The sequence below is a fragment of the Fringilla coelebs genome (genome assembly GCF_963513975.1).
Source record: "Fringilla coelebs genome assembly, chromosome: 3".
Classification (NCBI taxonomy): Eukaryota; Metazoa; Chordata; class Aves; order Passeriformes; family Fringillidae; genus Fringilla; species Fringilla coelebs.
Window position 1 is genome coordinate 92,516,956 of NC_140030.1, and position 22,707 is coordinate 92,539,662.

Here is a 22,707-nt window from a genome sequence, read left to right on the forward strand (position 1 = left end):
GCTAGCAGAGAAACTTCAAGAGGGGAAGAAGGAGGAAAATTGAGAAATCTTTTTTTATTAGGTGTCCATTATGATGCCACGAAGTCCACCTCTAAACCACGTCCTTAGGTGCCACATCCATGTTCCTTTTAAATACTTCCAGAGATGGTGACTCCACCAGTGCCCGGGGCAGCCTGTTCCAGAGCCGGACAACCCATTTTGTGGAGAAGTCTCCCCCAAAATCCAATCTAAACCTCCCTGCAAAACCGGAGCCTATTTCCCTTTGTCCTATCGTTGGTTACCCGTGAGAAGCGGCAGACCCGCACTTGGCTGCTGCCTCCCTTCAGGCCGTCGTGGAGCGCCATAAGCTCCCCCCAAGGCTCCTTTCCCCCAGCCTAAGCCCTCCCACGCCCCTCAGCGCTGTGCGAGCGTCCGCGGCTGTTCCCGGGGCCCTCTCCACGGCGTTCCCTCAGCTCCGGTCCCACCCCGCTCCCTTCCCGGGCCGCAGGCCGGGGGCGGTGCGCGCTCCGCGCCATGGCGGGCGCTGCGGCCCGGGGCCCGCTGCCCTGCCTGCCGCTGCTGCTGCCGCTGCCCTGCCTGCTGCTCCTGCTGCTGCCCCTGCTGCTGCCGGCCGCCAGCGCCGAGCCCGAGCTGCGCTTCAGGCCGCCGGCCGAGGCCCCCGTGCGGCTCTTCACCGAGCCCGAGCTGGCCAGATACGACGGGCACCAGGTAGGGCCGGGCCGCCGCCCCGCGCCGAGGCCGGGCCGGGCCCGCACAGCCCCGGCGCTGCCGCCTGCCCCGGCGGTCCGAGTGCTGGAGCCGCCGCCAAGCTCGGGTTTCTCGTGCTCTGCTGCTGTGCCGCCCCGCCATCCCTCCCGCCCTGTCGTTCTGGGCACCTCTTGCTTCTCGGGCAGCGGTTTGTGAGAGCTTTGTGAGAGCTTTGTGAGAGGTTTGTGAGAGCTTTGTGAGAGGTTTGTGAGAGGTTTGCCGGCACTCGTGCGCTCCAGCCTCTGCCCCCGGTGCGGCTGGCGGCTGCCGGGGCTGATGCTGCACACACCTTTAGATAATTGGGGGCCATGTGCCATTCAGCTCACTCCCTGCTTGGCAAGGTGCTCCTGCCAGAGAATTTCAGATTACCCTGTGCTGGAGCCAAAGTTCATTTTCTCTCAGTAATTCATTAAACCATGTACTTAGACTTAAAAAAAAAAAAAAATCCAGAAACAACAGCAACAACAATAACCCACCAAGATGATCAAAATAACAAGACAGTTTTAACTTAGGAGTGTTTAGCTTCCTGTGATTCAGAAGGCTCAGCAGAACTGCAGACTCAAAATGATAAGGTCCTGTATCGATACACATCTGATTCTCTTTTGAAACACTTGCTGTCTGACCTTCTCAGGGTCTTCTCTAGGTACTTTGAAGAGACTAACCATGTCTGACTAAAATTACATCTTATGTATAAAACACAAAGCAGAAGCACTGGCTTATTAAGTAAAACAGATGCCAGCAGATCAGATTTATGTGTGTTTATGTATTTATCTTTGTTTCTTAATCAAATAATGCTGTTGGCCACACACCATTTTATTTTGGGCACTATCCATCTGCATTAGGAATAGAAAGATGCAGCTGATAATCTTCAAGCAGACTAGTGTGCAGACAAGAGGTGACTTGCAGAAGGGACATGTCTTCTACGGTTGTGCTGTTTAGATTAAAAAGATTCTCATTGCTTATGGTTGAACCCTCAAAGAATATTAGGGGCAGTTTAAAGCACAAGCAAGAGATGTCAAGAGAGGGAAGGTGTATGGTGGTATAACGAGTAAACATACAACACAGAATTTGTGTCTTAAGAGCTTGTGGATTTCACAGCTAAAACTGCTTTTTGCCTGTGCCTAAGTGCTGAGGATGTATTGATGGCTTTCCCTCCAGGAAGGACAGCCCATCTACCTGGCAGTGAAGGGAGTAGTGTTTGATGTCACCTCTGGAAAAGGTTAGTGTGCTTCTCCTCTGCTGTCTGCTTTGCTTTCATGTTATTGTTCAGACATTTGGTTTTAAACATTCCCAGTGCATTGGAAGCCTGCAGTTCAATTGCAACAAAAAGATACACTTTTTCCTCTTCTAAAAAACTTGATTTTCTTCTGCTGACAGCTCCCCTACTAAGGTTTTGTCTAGAACTTGCAGTGGTCTGAGATCACAACATGTAGACAGACAAACCAGCACTGTCCAGGTAGCTTGGCCAGATATGAATGAAAACTAGCCCAATACTAATGAAAATTGGAAGAACTTCCCAGATCCCTGAGTCCTTGTCAGATGTGGGGTCAGGCCACATGGAAGCTCCAGCATTTTACTGCCCTGGGTACGTGAGCTGAGTGGATCAAACCTAATGTGGAAGTACCCAGTGTACAATATCAACACTGCTGCAGCTGCACCTTTTCCTTCTGTGCTGGTGTTTACACCCCTTGCTGTTTGTGCCTGCCCTGAGAACTACAAATGTTTTCATTTGAGCTCCTGCTACTTGATCCAGATTTGCTATAAAAAGTTTGAAGGGACCATGAAGGTCTTAGACACTTGCCTCTATGTCATCCTAAGTTGTTACTTATGGCTTGTTACTGTGTTTGTACTAACCTTGCCTGGGCATACACATTGGGTTGGCTCATCTTCAATCCTAAATTACACAGTTTGCAAATTCTGGGGTCTGCAAACATCTCATGAGAGTGTAAAGCACAACTCCTTATATAATAGGTAAATTTTAGGAATGCAGTAGAGGAAGTTCAACAGCTGTATAAGCCCAAAAAGTAGGAAATCCAAAATCAGTTCTGGAAAGAAGAGTCTTAGGCTTGAGTTGTTGCTTGCAGTTCACTGACATTCAGTTCACAGTCTGGTGAAGGATAGAGGTTGAACATACCCTATACATTGTCAGGTCATCACTGTATTTTTTTTTTTTTAATCTGACAGAATTTTATGGAAAAGGAGCCCCATACAATGCTTTGGCTGGAAAAGACTCAACAAGAGGAGTTGCAAAGATGTCTCTGGATCCAGCAGATCTTACACATGACACAGTAAGAAAATGGGCCATCAGTTTCATTCCACTTTGCAAATTTTTATTATTATGCAAGATGATGAGTGATGATTTTAAATTTTTTGTATTTATATAAGTTGACTCACATATTTAAAATCAAAATGCATTAGTTCTCTTTAGATACATAAAACATATTTACTGGTCATGAAAGGTGCTAACCGCCTTCAAGAGGAAAGTTTTTCATTTCTGGAATCAATACAACTTCTGTAAGCATATAAAAGGGAATCACCTGCTATTTAAAAAGATGCTCACAAAGACAGTAAATCCCTTTCTTTTGGTTTGGTGTATCCTGACATGGCAGTGAATGCTACTTCTGGTGATAGGTTGTTGCTTGTTTGACCTGAATACCTTAAAGTTTTGTCAAGGCTGAATTTGAATGGAAAGAATACAATTTCAGGCTGTACTATCAATTTTGTTCATCATGCTCTGCAGTGTAAACCCAAAAGCTGACCCTAAGGTTTACAGTAATCATTAAAAAAACCAAAACATGTTAATATCTCTATTTTTATTTCTTTGAGACAGGACTTTAATTTTCCTGTTTCCTTTAGACAGGGCTCACAGAGGAGGAACTGAAGTCCCTGGATGACATCTTCAATAATGTTTATAAAGCCAAATATCCAATTGTTGGCTATACTTCTCGGCGAATTCTGAATGAGGATGGCAGCCCCAACCTGGACTTTAAACCTGAAGATCAGCCACATTTCAGCATTAGAGATGAGTTTTGAGGAACATTTTTGCACCTAGAGAATGCCTGGGCAGAGGCACAGCAGAATATTAAATTAATTCCTTGTGTTGTGGAGTTCATTACTACAATTAGGTACCATGAGTCAGTTCCCTGCTCAGAAAATAAGTGTATGTGTACACACATAGCATAGAGGAAACAAATCTGTAATAGTGCCATATACCTGGGCTGTTTGCTGGGAATTACAGGAATTATTTAACCTGCAAGTTCTTTCTGCCAGGATTTCTCTATTTGGAAGTGTATAATGTAAAATTACATTCCTCAGAAGAAAGAAGAAAGCTTTTAATAATTGAAATATGACTGGTCTTTTTGTAAATCCCAAGTTGTTTCCCACTTCTTGGAAAACTGTAAATGAATTATCTGGACAAGCTAACATCAATTCTCTGTGCTTCATGTGAATGTAGGTATCACAAGTACAGACAGGTGCAATACATTATATACAGGCTTACATTTTCAGAAGCATTATGGAGTTTAATATTTGATGGGTTTGAGAATACTGGATCTAAAGCCACTCAGTCTCCTCAAATGCAGTTACTGTGGAGTATTTCTGCAAAGCCTACAGCTGTAAACTGAGAAAAATAAATCTTTTTTCCCCCATGAGGACTACTGTGACATTTTAAATAAGACTATTATGTTAAGTTTGGTTAGATGACACTTTACTTTTTAAAAATAATCATCAAAGATGTCATCTATATTAGATTATGATGATTTCCTTCTATCTTTCTCTGGCAAAAAGAGGAAATAGCCCACTGTTTGCCACATACTCTTACAGCACAGGTTTATTATAGCTTAGTGTCCTGTGAACATTGTTAGCATTTTTATATTAACAGTTCCATCTCTCATTTTTTATGTCTCTTAGTTTTTCTTTGTTCTTACCCTGGCTTCACCACTGCTGTTTTAATGAAGCGTGCAGTGCCTTGTTCCTCTTCCTCTTAAGCTGATACACAACTGCAGATCCTGCAGTGTGAAAGCAGACCCCCTTGATGGCATTTCCCTGGCAGCCTTCCAGCAACAAGAGGACTGTAAAAGCCTGAGCTGTATGAATTGCTGCTAACCCCTGACTTTCACTAACTTAAGTAGAATGTGAATTGTCCCATTGTGGATTTCTCTGTCACTGTCACCATTTTGATTGATATGGGAAAAACGAAGCAGCTGCTCCCAATTCTGTATTGATAATACAGATAAAATAAAAATATTATTCTGTATTGTTGTTCTGTTTCTTAAGCATTTTGGTAACTTTTTATAAAGGGAAGATTTTATTAGATGATTCTTTACCTTTTAGCTTGCAGGGGACAGCTGCATGTCAGTTGAATAACTAGAAAAGCTATTTCTATGTATTTGCCCATTCTTTCACAATGTTATAGATTTTATTCTAGATTTGTTTTGTTTCTCACCATTAGACCACTTCATTTGTAGGAGGGACTCGATGGGCTCTCCCACTGTTGGATGATGCTCTGAGCAGAAAAAATAAATCAGCATCTAAGAAACTACTATTGCTTCAGATAATTGTTATTCTGTGTTACTGTGTAGTATTATTATTATTATTATTATTATTATTATTATTATTATTATTATTATTATTATTATTATTGCTGCTCTTTTGATTAGAGACCAACAGCAGCTGGGAGTTTGCTCCTTGATGATACCTGTTGTCTTTGTCGGAATGCATGAGGGTTTGGTGGTTATGGTGGTTGGTAGTTTACCAACATTTCACAAATAATTTTTCAGTGCCTACTAGTTTTTTTGCCCTTCTCCTCCTTTCCTTGCATGCTTCCTGACGGGGCAGCTTCAGTAGTTGTGCTGCTGTGATTACTGCAGAAGTCCTTGCTTCATCTGGGATCATGATATCCAGCTGCATTTAAAAAAAACCCCTTTGTAGTTCAATTGCAGCTCATCACCACTGAGTGGCTCAGTGTTCCTGTTCTCTCCCTGCTTTTCCTGTTCTCTCTATGAAATCACCTTTGCTGATGTCAATGCAGGTAACTCAGCTTCTGCTTGTACTGAATTTCAGGTTCTTTTCAATGAGGAAGTGCTCCTGTTGCAACAGGAAATGGTGATATAAAACCCCCTCTTGTATTGCAAGATCCTCACAAATTCAACCTGCTCTCACCCTTGTCTGTGAGGGAGATGCTTTAGTCCTTCCTTTCTGTTATGAAAGACAAGGTTATCACAACCGAGTGCACTTTAGAAAGCAAAACATTTCCTTTTTGGTTTTATTGTCATTTGGAAACTGAAGGTTTCACATTTAGTCACTTCCTAGGCTATTTCACTTGGGGTTTCCACTCAATAGAAGTGTTACAACAATAAGGCTTTAAGTGCACACATCCTTGACACGTTTTCACTGACTGCATTTTCAAAACCCATTCAGAGTACCACAGTATTTCTTTTAGTGTTAATTCAACAACACTACTTTATGTGTAAGGTTGTTTTACTTGCCAATGGCCTGAAATTGATTTTGCTTGAAAACAACTGTCAGCTATGGCTGCTTTGTTCAGGCAGCTGCATTTCCCTGACCTCTGTATTATTCCAGTAAAACACATGCCCTCATGATCTATAAATTGCACTCAAAACAAGCAAGCTGTGCAAAGCCATGTTGTAGCCCTCCTACTCCACACCTCCTTTGGAGAGTCTAGAATTTCTTTTCAATTGGCTTGCTGCTTCCAGATAGCATTGCAAATGCCATTATTTTTGCTGTTGGCTTTCAACATCCATCTTGCTAATTGAAGTCTAAGGTTTTAATGAATTGCTGCACCAAGAATTGCCTTCCTTTAGTATTTAATAATAGTTTACTCTTCAGAGTGTTAAGAATTATCAGATGGGCTCACTTACCTAGATGATGCATAATCTGAGATGGTGTTTCCCAGCTGGCACTCTTTTCAATAGTCCCTCACTTTGACCCTAACACATTTGTGACAGGATAAATTCTATCATCCCTACTTTAAGGACTTCCCTTAGTAACAACTGAAGCATTAGGAGTGCAAGTGTAAGCAACAAAAATTCAGTAAAGGGTTTATGAAATGCAAATCCAAGTATTCTCTTTTTTGCAGTTGTACAGAGTGCAGTGAAGAGAAATCCTCCTAAGAACGTGTTATTAGTTATTCCATCCTAATCTAAGCAGGACTGCCTGCTGGAATGCAGAGGCTCTGAATCCTTCAGATTGAGCAGCTGAGATTTTTCCAGGAATTTAGTATAAGACATAAAGTTATTTCTTTTCTATCCATAATATGTATATGGACAGCACTCTTTTTTTTGTAACTCTTTGCCAAAATATGAGTCTTTCATTGACTTAAATCAGGTTTTGTATTAGTTTTCTTCTCCAGAAAAGGCCTTGTGATCCTTTGAAAACTGCAGCATAGGCTGCTAACTTTGTGGTCTGCTGGTACCACTGATTGTGAATTCATTACAACATCAGTGTAGGAATCAATCAATGTAGGATCACAGTTCAGACTGCACTTGTCAGACCTGCCAGACTTCCATGTTTCAGTAAAAATTAAAAGAGGATGCTTATCTGTTTAAGGATTGTGCTCTGGAATGGAGGAAGACTCAAAACAGTTTGTAAATCACCTCCTTTTACTGTTGCTCTAAAACCACTATGAGGCAATACATTCAACTGATAATAGTTTAGAAAGGTATTAAATTGCTGTAATTTTGACTTGTGAGACTCCCAAGAACCTGCAGAACAAGACAAAATGCTTTAGATGACTTTCTCATATGTATTCTGTCCCTTAGAGATGAATATATTTATCTGAAATGGGCTCAATGTAATTTGCATTTGCTCAAGAGAAAATGGAACAGATGTGGAAAGATCCACATAGGAAGCCCAATGCTAATTTTTCAGCTAATCTGGTTGAACTGAAAGGAAAAAAAGTGAAAAAAACCCCATCTGCCTACTGCTGTGAGTGAAAAAGCTGCCATTCAGAAGGATTCAGCTGCACATCAGGAAGATGTGCTGAGCAGCTCTGATTACTATTTGCATATTTTCAGTTGAACACTGGATATCTTGAAATCCCAGATATGATGTAACTGATGACAATCACACACTTTGTTACCCATCATCTATTTATTCCTTTGCCTGATGTTTTCCTCTCCATACAGGAAAAAATAGACAAACCATGCAATTTATATGACAAATCTGTGCCCCATAAGTAATATTAATAAAAGTGCAGAGGCATCTATAACCTGAAAGCTATTTACATGGTATACAGAATGGCAGTTTTCAAACAAACTAGTACTTGTCTGTGAATGCTTTGAAACAAACAAAAAATCACTAAACTTTCAGATTTGTAGCACTTCACTCAGAGCTCTGAGTGCCAGTTCAGACAATTATAATGTACAGTGTGTCAGTCTGCTTTGGTAGAAAACTCAGTGCTGTATCAAAAGGTGATTTTTTTCCCTCTGTTGTCAGAGTGTCAAAGACCTGGGTGTATGATAGGTGGGAATCACTGCTAGAAGTACTCTATTAGGCAGGATTTTGACCTTGGCATGTCCAAAATAACCCAAACCCAGAAAAAAAATAGGTGAGAAATGAGAATTTATCTTAGTGTGCTGCTGGGACAATTGATACCGGCAAGGTAGATCTGGCAGAGCACAGCTGATAGCAGTGCTTCCTATTTTTGCCTCTGTCAAATATGGCCAGTGATAACAATGTAAACTTGCACCCTTATCCCTCTGTTGGGCTTTACATAACACCTTTTGTTTTAGCTTTTTTCTTTCTGTTCAGTAGAAAGTGTGAGTCCTAATTTACTTGTTTACAAAACTTACACTTAAATCTTGGCTTGGGTAATCTGTTGATGAGAAATCCAAACTGAGAGAAACAGAGATGAATGTTCTGTGAAAAATAGAGCTTGTGCACCTGGATGAACTGCAGAGCCACAGGAAGTACTCTTAAATAAACAATTTCTTTTAATGTTTCCTGTAAGTTATTTGTAGCTCTTGCCATCAGAAATTTCATACTGCTGATGAATGTTCAGCTTACCATGTTCTGCAGTCTTTATCATTCTGACATGAGATATTATCTCCTGAGAAGTGAAAAGTTTAGAAGAAACTGGGTGCAGGCCATCTTGGAGATAAGCCAGCCAAGAGAAATCAAAATATTACCTTATTTTCCCTCTACTTAAAGAAACCTCTCTGAAAAAGGAAAAGAAATCACCGTCCCAGGGTCTATATTTTACCTTCCAGATTTTGCTGAAAGTTTTCCCATACTGTGCAAAGGCAGCAGATAAAGCCTTGAAAAAGACTTGAATCTAAACCCTTGCACTGTGAAAATTTTAATCCACTTCTCCTGGGGCTTTAAAGATACAACAACTCAGATAGTGGTGTACAAAGTGTCAAACACATGAACTGAATCAAGCCAGGCCTAAGCTAGTAGGAATATTTGAAGGTAGAACTGAAATTTAGAGCTTTGACCCTTCTTTTGTAGACAACAAAAGCACTGAATGGAAAAAAAATCCTTGAAGGTAGCACTTGTTTCAGGCAGTTTGGGCAGACAGAATTAGATGGTGACTGAAAACTTCCTCGTGCCTTGTTGTGTGCTGCTTTGCAGGGATTCTAAAAGCATTTGTGTTGGATACACAGAACTAGTTACCAAGCAAGTCACTGCCTGGAAGGTAACTTTATAGATTAAACTGATAACTGGTTCAAAATAACCATGGCAGATCAAGAGTATCCTAGGAAGGTTATTTGCCCTGTTGGGGGCTGTGGCTCCATAGCCTTTATTTTACACTGCAGATAAAAGTCCAGGTAAACTCAAAATTATTAATTACATTTATCCCTTTATTAATTTTTAAGTTTGAGCAAAACTCCTAAAAACTTTACTAACAAGAATAAATATGGTTTCACAAAATAGCAAAGTGTTCATTCTGAACTGTGCAGCACACCTAAGTACACCTAAGGCAAAAGTGGTAATCAAAGGGATTACATGTTTAAATTGAGATCACATTCTTAGGTAACCTGTCTTGGAAGTGTCTCAGGCATTTCAAGGATTTTTCCTTATTTATTGTTTCACCATACTCTGTGCTTTAAAATAGATGCAAGACTTTATAAGAATAGAGCAGTAGGACTTTCAAGGCATTTCTGAAGTATTTTCATGTTACACAAAGACAAAGGTACATGTGCACCTGAGATACACAACAGACAGATCCAGCAATTTAGACAAAGGCAGCAGCAGTCTTACAGTCTTTTAAAACATGTTGTATTCCACGTATTTCTTAAACTGACCAGGTCACAAATAACACCCTAACACAACAAAAATGATAGGCAGAAATGAGCTTGTAGGGATAGCTGAAAAACTCTCAGTATTAATGTATGTAAAGACTAACCTATCAATTTTAGTGAACTTGAAAGGATTTTAGGAACATGGGCTTAGCAGGGATGTTTGGTATATGCTTAGACTCTGTGATTCTACCCATTAAATATTATTATTGTCCCTAAATTCTTTCCCATTCCTCTGAATGGTCTCCTTTGAGCTTAGCTTGAAGAAAACGGGCTGCTGAAAGGTTCATATGTGAAGCAGCAGCATACCAGTGCAATATAATGATGTGAGGAAGAGCAAAGGAAGGGGAGTGAAACTTTACTTACAAGAAGCAGCAGGAGATTATAAATAAATCACAGGAGAGTGCTCTTTCCGAAGAGGTGAAACTTGCTGATGCTCCCAGAGAGAAGGTTGAACTTGAGAACAGAAAAGCGTGACATCCTCTTGGATACAGTTCTGGGGAAATCAGCATGAATTAAACAGCTCATACTGCTGGCTCCTTGCTTGACAACCTCAGTCTCATTTTCCAAAAATAAGATGCCTTTGGCTTTGATACCTTGCAGGTGCCTGGGTTCATGGAAAATCCTACTGCTGCTGTTCAGACCATAACTTAGCATTTTTTCCCATTTTGTCTTTAAATGATGCCCATTGCAGTTTAAAAAGAAGGCTGGAGTTCAGCCAGTGAAGAGGTGACCTGGGACACAGAAATGAGGGCGCAGCTCTCAGCTTCACTACAGCTTTGCCATCCTTCATGGCTTCCTAGCTGTTAAATAAGCTGGTGTTTTCCTTGAATTCCTTGTGACTTTTATCCCTGCTGTGACTTCCAGCCTCTTGAGGAAGGTAATGTTGGCCGGACATTTGGGCTGGTGGGATCCCAAGATGGCTAGAGCTTCAAGAATGCTACTTTATGGAACTCTGACTTTACTTTCCTCACTCCAAAGAGGTATCACTTTGTGGTGCTTCATCTTTCAGCTGAAGTGAGTGAGGTTTACCCCACGTTGATCCATGTAGTATGTATTTATGGGAAGCTCTGATACAAGGGAAATAGTTACAAACCATTCTTTTACAACACTGCAGCTCATTCTATTGCAAGGCCTGTCAGAGGCCTGTGTGTAAATTCCTCATGGTACTGTGAAAACACAAATATAAGCTAGTCTAAGTCTTTGAAATGTATCTGGTTTATGTTACCCTTAAAAAAAAACCCTCCACTAGGCTGTTTGATTTAAGAACAACAGAAATAAATCAGGGTTTTTCCTGGTACTAGCTGAAAAATCATCTTACTGAATGTGTTTTCTTCACAGCTGGCAATCTGCTGGCCACTTGTATTTTTCGTTGTGCACACTGCTGGTAGTCACATAATAATCACTGGAATACCTGCATTAATTATTTACAAAAATACTTTTAAAATCTACTTTAAATATATATATAAGAATTCTGTTTTCAATGAAATTGAACTAAAAGTAGACAGCTAGACCTGAGAGGTCTCCATGAGCTACTGGAGAATAGACAGAGTTTGGAAAGACAAATGAATTCTGTAGAATGTTTATATAAAAACATTACTCTCCCTAACTTCCTCTAACTGGACTGTCCTTTCATTTTTATCTTTTTCCATCAACTCATTTAGACTGACTCATTGCACCTAAAAATAGTTTAGATTTACTTTACCTTTTTATACTCAGAATAACACCACAAAATGGATCATGGATCATCAGTTATCTGAGGAAACCTACTCTGTTATTTCAGCTCATTCCTTTTGGAGTATGGAAATCACTGAACCACATATTAAGTTGGTATAAATTCAAATAACCATGAAAGTCAAGGAAGGTACGTGCAAGGATTTGATCCCCACTTGAAAATGTAACAAAGATCACTGTCTAGGCCCTGGAGAATGTCTCACCTTTAGATATCCTCTTAGAAACAGCATGACCGCAGTGCTTTTAGTGGAATCATCCCAGATCTCCGTTGGTGTTATTTCATATAAATCCAGGCTTCTTGAATTTTAATTAGTTTGCAATTTTTTTCCATGTAGCTGGAGGTACAGGTACCTTTACACCACGAGAGCCAAAGGAGGAACTCTGTGAATAGCAAGTTCTTACCCTGTCTGGGACAAATCACAAAACAGAAACTAACTCAAATGTAGTTCATTATTCCGTGCCCTGCAATGTGGGTTTTTATTTGTTTGGGGCTTTTTAAATTTTTTTAAGAGAAAAAAACCCAAACCAAAACAAAAAACCAAATCAAAAAAAAAAAAAAAAAAAGAGGGAAAAGTGAGACTATACTTGCACACCAGAGAGCTGGTATGAACTTTAACAGTAAGGCTGGTACACATTTGTTTACACATTTTCAGACAGCACAAACCCAAAAAAATATTACAAAGCACTTAATCCAAGGGAGAACAGCACAGATATAATTTACCTGTTATTTATCTACTTCAGAAAACAGATTTTTGCCTCAAGCTGTAAATCATGAAGGCCTCTAACTTTCAACCAGTGCCAGTGCCAATCACAGATTGGCTTTCTGGTTGATAAAAATCACCCTAATACACCTCAGCACTGTTTTCTTTCAAGAGAGCCTAGAGAGAGCCAGCTGTCTGAGCTGCTTGTGTTGCTGTGTAAGATTTGTGCACAAGTGTCTCTCTGGGAGTTTTGTTTTGGTTCTGTCCTTTAATATTCATGACAATCACCATTAACCTGCCAGCTGAGCTGCTTCAGCATCCTGCCTCCAGACAAAGCCAAAAGTTTACTCTTAGCCCACACAGCTGCTGGCAGCCTCCATTTCCACACTACTGGCTATTTTGGCTTGCATTTCTTATATTTAAACTAACAGGATAAATAAAAAAACAAACCAGAAGAACTACTAGGGAAAAGATAAAGCAAGAGCATGTTCAGTACTCCTAGCTAGTGATGACATGGTTAAGCAATTATTCTGATCATTCCAGCCAATACACCAAGGTTTTGGGAAAGCTGACAATTCAAATGTGTCCATTAATAATAAAATGTGATGGGGTAAAAGGGGAGGGGGGAAATCCTTGCTTTTAAGAAGCATGGAGTAAACTGTACCACCTTAAAATTACTCACAGCCTGCTGCATATCTGTCAAAACAGTATATAAATATTGGGAGTAGTAAATCATTTCAGTGTCACTAAGAAGAAATATATTCAGGCTAAAAGCAAATTCTGTAATTACATTATTATTTTAATGTACATATTTTTGCATCAAGAACGTCAGAGTAATCCAATGATGATTAACACTCTAGACAATTCAATTACACAGTTTGGAGAAGTCCAAGGGTTGCTAAGTTTCAGCTTCCCCAATCAGGCAGAACAAAATACACAGCAGGACTCCATCCTGCCAGTGTGGGGCAAACTGAGAAGCCCTTGGAGAATGAAGAAAAAAATAGAGTGACATGAGAAGGAGGGAGAAATAAGTGATAAAAAGAGAGTAAGAGGAGAGAAGGACCCCCACAATCAAGGGAGAGAGAGGTAATAGAATTTTGATGTTGACAGACACAGCAGAGTAAGAGAAGTCCAGAGCCTCACTGTGTGTCTGGACCAGCAGAAATAATTTCAGACTACTGAAGTGGGGAAAGAAGAAACACATGCTATAGAGTGAGCTGTTGGGAATTAAGTATTATTTTATACTGTACATAGTGATTAGAAGAAATAGATCTTGGATTATATTTCTCCCCTTTAGTTCCTGTGATGTTTTTTGTTCAGCTGCAGCTGGATGGACAGAAGGAAGGGAGGGAGAGGCTTACTTGCTGCCTGAAGGAGGAAAAACATTTTTCCTTATTTTACTCTACACCCTGCAAGAGAGAATCAGGGATGGATTTACTAAAAAACAGCAGTTGAAGGAATTAAGAAGGAATTCAATCAAGACTACAACATCATCTTTGCTAGGGAAGCATACATTTATTTTCTAGAGGGAACCAGTCCCCCAGGGGCGCTAATAGCAACAATGTACTTCCTGAGTTAGCTTTCAAAAATAAAGGTCTGTATAAAAGGTCCTAGGTAAAACTTCTGATACCAGACTTCAGAAACTTGCCACAATTTTATGAATGTCTCTTCCCCACCAACAAAGAATTTAGGAAATGTAAGGAATTGAAATACAAATATCTAACGTGATGAACAGCTGTCCACACGTGAAATGAAATGACCAGAGAACATGGAACAGTAAAGAAGAATAGAGCAAGGCTCTCTTCATTTGCATCTAATGGGCATCCCACACTTTGTGAACTAAATCACAATTCACCAGCCCTTCCTGGCTGGGACCAGCTCAGCCCCAGGAGCTGTCACCAGTCTCTTCCCATGCAATAACCAGCACTGCTCAGTCTTGGTTCAGCCTCCTGCTGCCCTCTGTAAAAGCAGCTCTGCTGCCTTTAGGCTGCTCTAAAGCTCTGCCAGTAGAAAGCCCATCAGGACTCAGAGCCTGATGAAAGCCCAACAGGAAGAGCCCATTTTCTAGCACATCTTGTCATAGTGCATGTCCTTTCCTAAGCATGATTCTCTGAGCTGTGTAATGAAGATGAGGTTTTCCTGCACCTTTAAGGAGAGGAAAGAGCTCTTATTCCAAGTATGACCAATGTGAGGCATATATATATATAATCTGTTCATGCAGAAAACAATGATTTTATAGTTTCAGTAAAAGTTATCAATTAAGTGCCTTAACATCAGGAGGAGCAAAAATTAAGGAGAAGCATCTCCTACCGCATGCCAAACAGCAAATCAACACATGAAAAAATAATTATTTCTCAGACTTCTTTCTGGAAGCCACTTTGTGAAAGATTTTCTCTTCTTCAAATCCAGCCCTAACTACGGCTTTATGACAATGTGGCATAGCTGTTTCATTTCCAAAAAGCAGTGTGTTCTCATTAGACTGCTTCTGATCTGCCTATAGCCACAAGCTACACTTAACATTGTTGATTTTCTGTAATTTGTGAGATTGTGTTTCACCCTCAAGTACATTTCCTATAAGCATTGCTCTACCCACTGTTGATTCAAAACAGCAAAAGGAAGTAGGAGCAGGACAGCACAGTAATAGGCAACAGGCCTGGAGAGAAAGTTTAGAGAAGACTGCAGTTCAGAGAGGAGCTGTTTCTGTATAAGTGGAAATCACCTACAGGCAATTTTCCTTGTTTCTAGGAGCCTATTAACATTGATATTCATGAAACTCTTCAGCTGCCCCTTTGGAAACAATCGTAGCAAATGCTCCTCCAGATGGTTATGAAGCTTTCTTTTTTCTTTAGAAGTAATGAAAAAAAAAATTAAGAAATGTATTCTTGTAAATATACCATCAAGGCAGCTAAAAAGAGCATTGACAGTTTGCCTCACATTTCAGTCCACATTTTTCAGGAACTCCCTACCAGGAAACTTTATTAAATGCAATAGTAAATTTAATTTAGAAAGAGTGCTGTTTTCACTGTATGTTTTTCTCCCAAATGTTTTCCTAGATGGATGCTTTCATTGCAGTACTTTTTTGTTTGTTTGCTTTGTTTCTATGCAACTTGAAATCATAAACCAATTTTCAACTAGTGTACATCAACAGAAACACAGAGCTCCAACTGAGCTATGCCGAATTTCACTATTTTGGAATCCAGTCCCCCCTCTTTTCCTTAGACCACAGTAACCTCCTATATATTATCAACTTTCATGTTTTCTATGCTGCTCAAAACCCTACATATTTTATATTATTTAAAGCACCAAAAAAAAGCACCACTCTGATTATGAACACAATTACATATCCATTTTATTTCATAATTCTAGACTTAAAGGGACTCTTGCTTTTGGTTAAAAAAAAAACAACTTTGGAACTTCAGAGCTCTGTACTTCACTGTACATCTGTGTACATTATTATCCCTTTCCTTCATTTCTCCTTTTGAAGAATATTAAGACATCCACACTCCTGGGAGTTTTCACAAATATTGCTGCAAGATACAGATGAGATCACTCCTTACGAACCTGAAGCAATTGCTAAATCTAGCTAAAAGCTAGAGAAACAAATCATATGTTTTGATAACACTTATTCTTGGTTTTGCAGGGGAAATATCCAAACATCCCCCCCCCCCCAAATTCAAAGTAAACATAATTTTCTAATTTCATGCTAATTTACATCATTAAATAGCTCTCCAGGGGTTTCACTGCCAGTCTAAGATAACAACCAAGCATTTTGGCTCTTGCAAAGAATAACTACTTCTGATTATTGTTTTTATGCATAGTCAGGATTAGGCAAACATCTTTCTCAATACAACCCTGGAAAAGCTAAAATCCAGAAGGACTGAGGGCTTTTAAATATTCAGTATAGCAAAATGCAGATTTGTCTGCCCCAGACTTTAAGAACATGGTACCAAGCACCTCCCCTGTTTAATGCTTAGTTTAGACTGTTAAACAACACTTCTGATATTCCTTAAACTTCACTGTCTGAGCTGAGACCAAAATGTCTTTTCCTGCCTGTTTTCCTGAATGGCCTCAGAGAAACCCAGCAGAAAATGGAGTGGAATGAAACCAGCTTGGAGTCCTAGAGAAGAAAATGTGTTTGAAATATAGCTGAAGATGCAGACAAATAGGTATTTGCCTCCCAAGCACCTGCCACAAGACAAGCATATAAAAAATCATCTGAGCCACGTGCATGCAAACACAGAAGTGTGTGTATGTAATTTTAGCAAAATTGTGTGGGCCAGTCAGGAATGTTACAAATGTAGGTAAGAAAACCCCCCAAACCAGTGAAGCACTTTGTAGAATGATCCTGAATTATCACAAAAAGAGAAAGAGAGCAAGGATTTTCTGAGTGCAGCCCTGATTGAAGAGAGGGGCTTGGGCTACTGCCAAAAGAGCTGTTTCCTATTGTCTTTTTTCCTGCTACATTCAGGAAAACAGGACCTCAGCTTAATCCTACTTTGATTACAAAGAATGTACACAAAGATACATCACTTTGTATAAACATTTCTGACATAAATAAACTAGAAGAGATCAAATATTGGCTGACCACTAAAGCCAAAAGTTATGTAACTCCTTTCATATATTCTGAGAAAAAAAATACACAGGAAAAGAAAATCCAGCAAAATCCTGAAATATATCAGACTTCTAGTATTCAGAATTTGTAATCTAAGTTGTTTTCTAAAGAAGAAAGAATTCTAAAGAAAGAATTGAAGACATAATATGAATATAAGGAAACATACTATTTCACAATGTACAGATGAAACATTCTGAAAATAGTATGGAGACTTGAGGAATGCAAAAAATGATCTAGTCATCACATTACCTTGAAACTTGGAGCTCTCTATTACATTCCAACCGAACCCCAAATTCCCATTTTAGCCTAGCTAGATCACTGAAACCCAAATTCCCTGCACTCCCAACCTTCATGGATCCTTCTGAAAGCACTGCCTGAGGCACCACTCTGTTCTCCCCTGTGCTCCCATCCCTGAGAGCTCTGTGCTGGGCAGCAGTGCCAAATTCTTTGGTTCTACACAAGTCACACACCTTGAGGTTCTCAGCCTCCACAGAGCTTCTGAAGAGTTTTGCTGCATTCATGTAGTTTTGATGCCTCTAACAAACAAGGGCTGTTAATTTCCACTGCCTTTCCAGCACAGCAGCTGAGCAACACAAAGAACCTTGACTCACACAGGTAACCAAAATTCTGTCCTAATGCCCACTTTTTCAGAGCAGGATTTCATTGGAAGTTCTGAAGGTATGTCTCTCTCAATTCTGTTTCAGAACAGAGAAAGCAGAGAGTGCAGACTCTTCCAGAAAGGAGAATTCTAGTTCTTGTTTATATGAAGGTGCTCCCAGCTTTACTGATCTGGGCCAGGACCCCCTGGCATGAAAAAAGGACATTTACCTGGTGCATTTCTTCTATCCAGCCTGACAGAGAACTTGCTTACATCTGGTAAGTCTTGAGAAAGGCATTATAAATTCTAACTTGTTTTTTCAAACAGTCTTCAGTTATTGGCAGCAGGTTTAGTAGAATGGCACAGAGCACAACTGAGAAGAATGGGGTGGGGGGAAAAAGTGTTCTTGTAATGGAAGAAAAACGCATTTCTCATCTGTCAGTCTCGCTGATCCCTCAGCTTGTGCTGAGAGCTGTGTCACACCACCCAGGCGGCTGGGCAGCAGCGAGCAGCTGGCCTCGCACACTGTCCCTTTGTCTGTCCCGGCTGCAGGCTCGTCCGTCCGTCCGGCTGCTCCTTGCGCAGGAGAGCGGAGCGAGAGGGACATCCAGCGGCTGCTCCATCTGGGTGCGCTTCTGGACAGAGCTGGGGACAAACTCCGCCGCCTTCTGAGCCAGTCGTGACCCTGCGTGCATAAGAAAACATTTATGAGCAGCTACCAGACATACAGAAACAGAGAAAAGAAATATTCCAGCGGCTGAAGCGCTATTTTATACTCTGCTGTGCATTTTTCATGCAACCTACAGACTTCCTCACTGCGTTCCCAAAGTCCCACCCCCAAAATAATGAAGTTAATCCTCAGAGAAAAAGGTTCTCCCTTTTCCTCTAAAGCTTAACTTTCACTATTTTGCTTCTGAACTCTACATGTGAATTGGGATGGGTCTGTTAATTTCCATGAAGCTACAGTGTTCTGTGCCAACCCAGGACCTCATTCCAGTGCTTTGCCCCTCAGACATGTATTTTTTACATCTACTATCTTCTATTCAAATATTTTCTTTAACCTCAACTCTATTTGTACTAGTTATTTTTATCTGCATAGTAAATAGAGCTCCCAGTTAACACTGATAAAAATTCCACAGAATCAGTTGTAAATCCTAGTATTAAGTGGTTTGATCTTCATGTAAGAGCAAGAAGAAACAAATTATTTACTTTACTAGTAGAAATTAGTACTATCTACCGTATTTGTCATTAAAAATTCCATGTCTTTCCTGCCATATCTAAACTATTTCTTGTCCATAAAAATAAAGCTTATTTGGAAGTCTAAACCACAACAAAAGGGTTTATAAACTCAAAAATCTGAAGACAAGATGAAGAAAAAGAAGGGAAACACAGGGTTACATTTTTAAAGTAAATATTAGCATTATTAATTTAGAAGTAATTTATTTGGAAAAATCAACTTTATCACTCCTACATGTCGAGTAATTATTTTTTAAAAGGCTTGACCCTTACAAACTTGAAAGGTCTATATGAAAAGAGTAGGAAATGGGTTCCATATTTAGAGAAGACTTAAAGGCAGGCAATTGCTGACTTCACTGACAACAATGCAGGATGAGGAGTTAGGAATACAGTTAAGGGATGTGTTTAAAGAGCTTTTTAAAGAGAAAAGTGCATCAGTCAATGGGGTAAAACCAGATAATATGATGGAATGAGCCAAAATTATCAGGATATGCTGCTTATGAAAAAAACTGACATAATTATTAGTAATTAATAGCAGAGAGGAGTCAATGCTGAAACCAGGACTGGTGATCTCTTTCTGTCTCCTTTTCTCTCTTTAATTAATCTCCTCCTTCCTGCCTTCCCTTTCACCCCAGCCCTTCATCCCAGACCCACACCACGTGCTTATACAATAGGTCAGGGACCAACACACCAATTTCCCTGCCAAGTGTGCAATTCACCAATAAAACTTCCTGGTTGTTTGCAGACCCTCTGGCTTTTGTCATTCCTTTTGCCCACGAGCATTTATGAATCTTGGGTGCTTCCTTACTCTAAGGGTGAGGCACCACCCTGAAGTGTATTGAAGAAGAGTGTATTGAAGTCTGTGGTATATTTGGGGTGCCCCAAATGAAGGGAGGAATGATGAATCTGACTCCATGTTCTCAGGAGGCTAATTTATTATTTTATGTTAGGATTTTATATTAAAGATTGTTACACTATGCTATACTAAAGAATAGAGAAAGGATGCTTACAGAAGGCTAAAAGATAAAGAAAAACTCGTTACTCTCTCCAGAGCCTTGACACAGCTGGATGGTGATTGATCATTAAGTCAAAACAATTCACATGTTGGATAAACAATCTCCAACCACATTCCAAAGCAGCAAAACACAGGAGAAGCAAATGAGATAATATTGTTTTCCTTTCTCTCTGAGGCTTCTTAGTTTCCCAGGAGAGAAATCCTGGGCAAGGGGATTTTTCAGAAGATATGATGGTGACAGAAGTCCAAGCAACTTTTCAGTGGCTCAAACCCTGGATGTCAGGGGCCGTCCCAGGCCAAGCAAGCCAGCCCTGCAAGCAGCTCTTTGCTAGGGGCACAGAAGGATGTGCCTTCTCTGAGCAGTCACATTTCCTGCCATTTCCTCCACAGCAAATCCAGCATGGATGATTTTATAGCAATACTTTGCAACACACTGAGCTGCAACCCATTTACATCAATCTGCCACCCCTCAAATCAGCTTTGATCAGTGCTAAATTTGCTGCCCAGTTGTTACACTCAAATAAACTAAGGCTGTCCATCTGCTGGGTGCAGAACAGTGCCTCTGAAAAGAGAGGCACAACCAGAGACACCCCTTCCTCTGTCTTTACTCATGAAAATCATTAAGTCTTCCCTAATTGCTGTACTCTGGAAATACAAAGTCCCTCAGATTACTGCTCTGTTGCAGAAAAAAGTGACACTGGCTGGAAACAATACTTATGAACTTCTTTATTTCTCTAGTTACTCCTTTGGAGGAGTGCAGAAAAAAGCATGTGTATTTTCTTCTATTAGAAGAGTTATTAATTATCAAGAGGGTACACAGGAGAATTTTCACCTGTACATCACTACAGGTGGATGGATACCAAACAGTAATGAAATTATTATTACTTTCTAGTTATTGCAAAATATTTTTTAATTTAAAGGTTAAATCAACAACTGATTAATAATCAATTATTTAATCACTTAGGTCTGAACAAATTGAAAAACATATTCTTATATGCCCACATGAAAAGCAAATATTTTTCCTTAGTTTTCTTCTGCTTTCCAGTAAGAATTTACCAAAAAAACTTTAAAATGGTGATCTACATTTGGCATGAGGTCACCCTGATTTTGTACAAGTATTTAAAAACTACAACTCCTGAGACAGGATTCTCTGAAAGAACTTGGGTCCTATTCTGTAGGGAAATGTCCTACTGGTTTTTACACCACATAATCTTTGCAATGAGGACCTTGTTTCAATCAAACACTGTGATAAAGCAGCTGTTCTTGTCACTCCATTCTCCATACAGAAAATGGCAGGAAAAAAGCTACATCCAAAGTTTCATCAACACTTTACAGTTGAAACAAAGCAATAACTCAGATCCCTTGACCCAATGTTTTGTAGTTTCCCAACAGATTTTCCTCCACTTGACTTCAAGAAACAATAAAATGATTGCTGAGACAGCCAAATAAACCTGAAATTGAATACTTTTAGCAAAGTCCTGGTACTTGTTTATCACAAAAAAACCCCTGAAACTGAATTATTTTAGCAAAGTACCAGTTCAAATCAGCTTTGTTACAAAGTTCTTCTGTTAAGAACTTATCAGAGAATCATAAAATGGTTTGGGATGGGACCTCAAGTGCCAAATCCCCTGTCCCAGGCAGGGATGCCACCCACTATTCCAGGTTGCTCGGAGCCCCATCAACCTGGCTTTGAACACTTCCAGGGATGGAGCACCCACAGCTTCTCTGGGCAACCTGTGCCAGTGCCTCACTAAATAACTTTACCCTAATATCTATTCTAAGTCCCTCCTGTGTCAGTATAAAACATTGTTCATCCTTGCCCGAGTAAAAAGTTGCCCTCCCTCTCCCGTTTTGTCTCGGCTCTCTCTAAGCTCCGGAGGGCACACTGAGATTTCCCTGGAGCCTTCCCTTCTCCAGGCTGAACAGCCACATCCCCTCAGCACGGGAAAGGCGCTCCCAGCCCCCTGAGCATCTTTGGGGCTCTCCTCTAGACTTTCTTCCCAAACTCTTCTGTTACTTTTAGCAACATTTCCAGGGCCGGAACAGCAGCACGGCGCTTCAGGGACGGCGTGGAGGCGAGAGCAGCGCAGAGGGCAGCGCCTGCCTCGGAGAGAAGGCTGCGAGCGCTGGGTGACCGCGAGAAGGCGACAGAACACAACCAACCTGCGGCTGGGAAACACAACCGAGCCAGGGAAACACAGCCTGAGGCAGGGAAACACAACCGAGGCAGGGAAACACAACCGAGGCAGGGAAGGGAACACAACCTGCGGCAGGGAAGCGCTGCCGGGACAGCCGGGCTGCAACCCGGTCTGGGAACCCGGCACGCTGCACTCCTGAGGGCAAGTGAGGAGCAGAGAGCGCGGCACATGGCTGGTTTACTGGGACACCCACATAAAGCACAGGGTGAGGGCCAGGCAGAGCTGGCGGGGTGGATTTGCTGCTTTGTCAGCCTGGGGCTTCCAGAGGAGCCCGGGAGGCTCCCGACACTGCTGACACTCAGGAAAACTGCCTGAGAACTGAATAAAATCTGGAGAAAGGCTTCTGACAATTGACCAGTTAACAGCTCATACACAGAACTGAAGGCATCAATGAGTTTTTATAATAAAATTACAACAGCAGGGCAGAGCTGCTGTTCTTTATTCTTTAATAATTTAATAATAATTAGCTTCTCCTTGTGTCACACAGCACAACCCCGATCCCACTTAGGTTTCTGAATCACATCACTGAACATGCAGGTTTCTCTTGATTTCTGACTGAAATGAGCCTGTTTCCCGAAATCCCAGGTGAAGGGAGCTCCACAGCAT

The 22,707-nt window shown here is 40.7% G+C and overlaps 1 protein-coding gene across 1 annotated transcript; it reads left to right on the forward strand.

Moving 5' to 3' along the window:
* The first annotated feature begins 490 nt into the window (after positions 1-490).
* On the forward strand, positions 491-5,267 carry NENF (neudesin neurotrophic factor). Its single transcript, XM_084202293.1, has 4 exons — positions 491-708; positions 1,906-1,966; positions 2,932-3,035; positions 3,604-5,267. Exons 1-4 carry the CDS (start codon positions 514-516, stop codon positions 3,778-3,780), a joined length of 537 nt encoding a protein of 178 aa, XP_084058419.1. The 5' UTR covers positions 491-513; the 3' UTR covers positions 3,781-5,267.
* The last annotated feature ends 17,440 nt before the right edge of the window (positions 5,268-22,707 follow it).

Coding starts and splice junctions, on each gene's coding strand:
- NENF (XM_084202293.1), top strand. CDS start 514: ATGGCGGGCGCTGCGGCCCGGGGCCCGCTGCCCTGCCTGCCGCTGCTG. Junction 709..1,905: donor CCAGATACGACGGGCACCAG/GTAGGGCCGGGC, acceptor CTTTCCCTCCAG/GAAGGACAGCCCATCTACCT. Junction 1,967..2,931: donor TGATGTCACCTCTGGAAAAG/GTTAGTGTGCTT, acceptor TTAATCTGACAG/AATTTTATGGAAAAGGAGCC.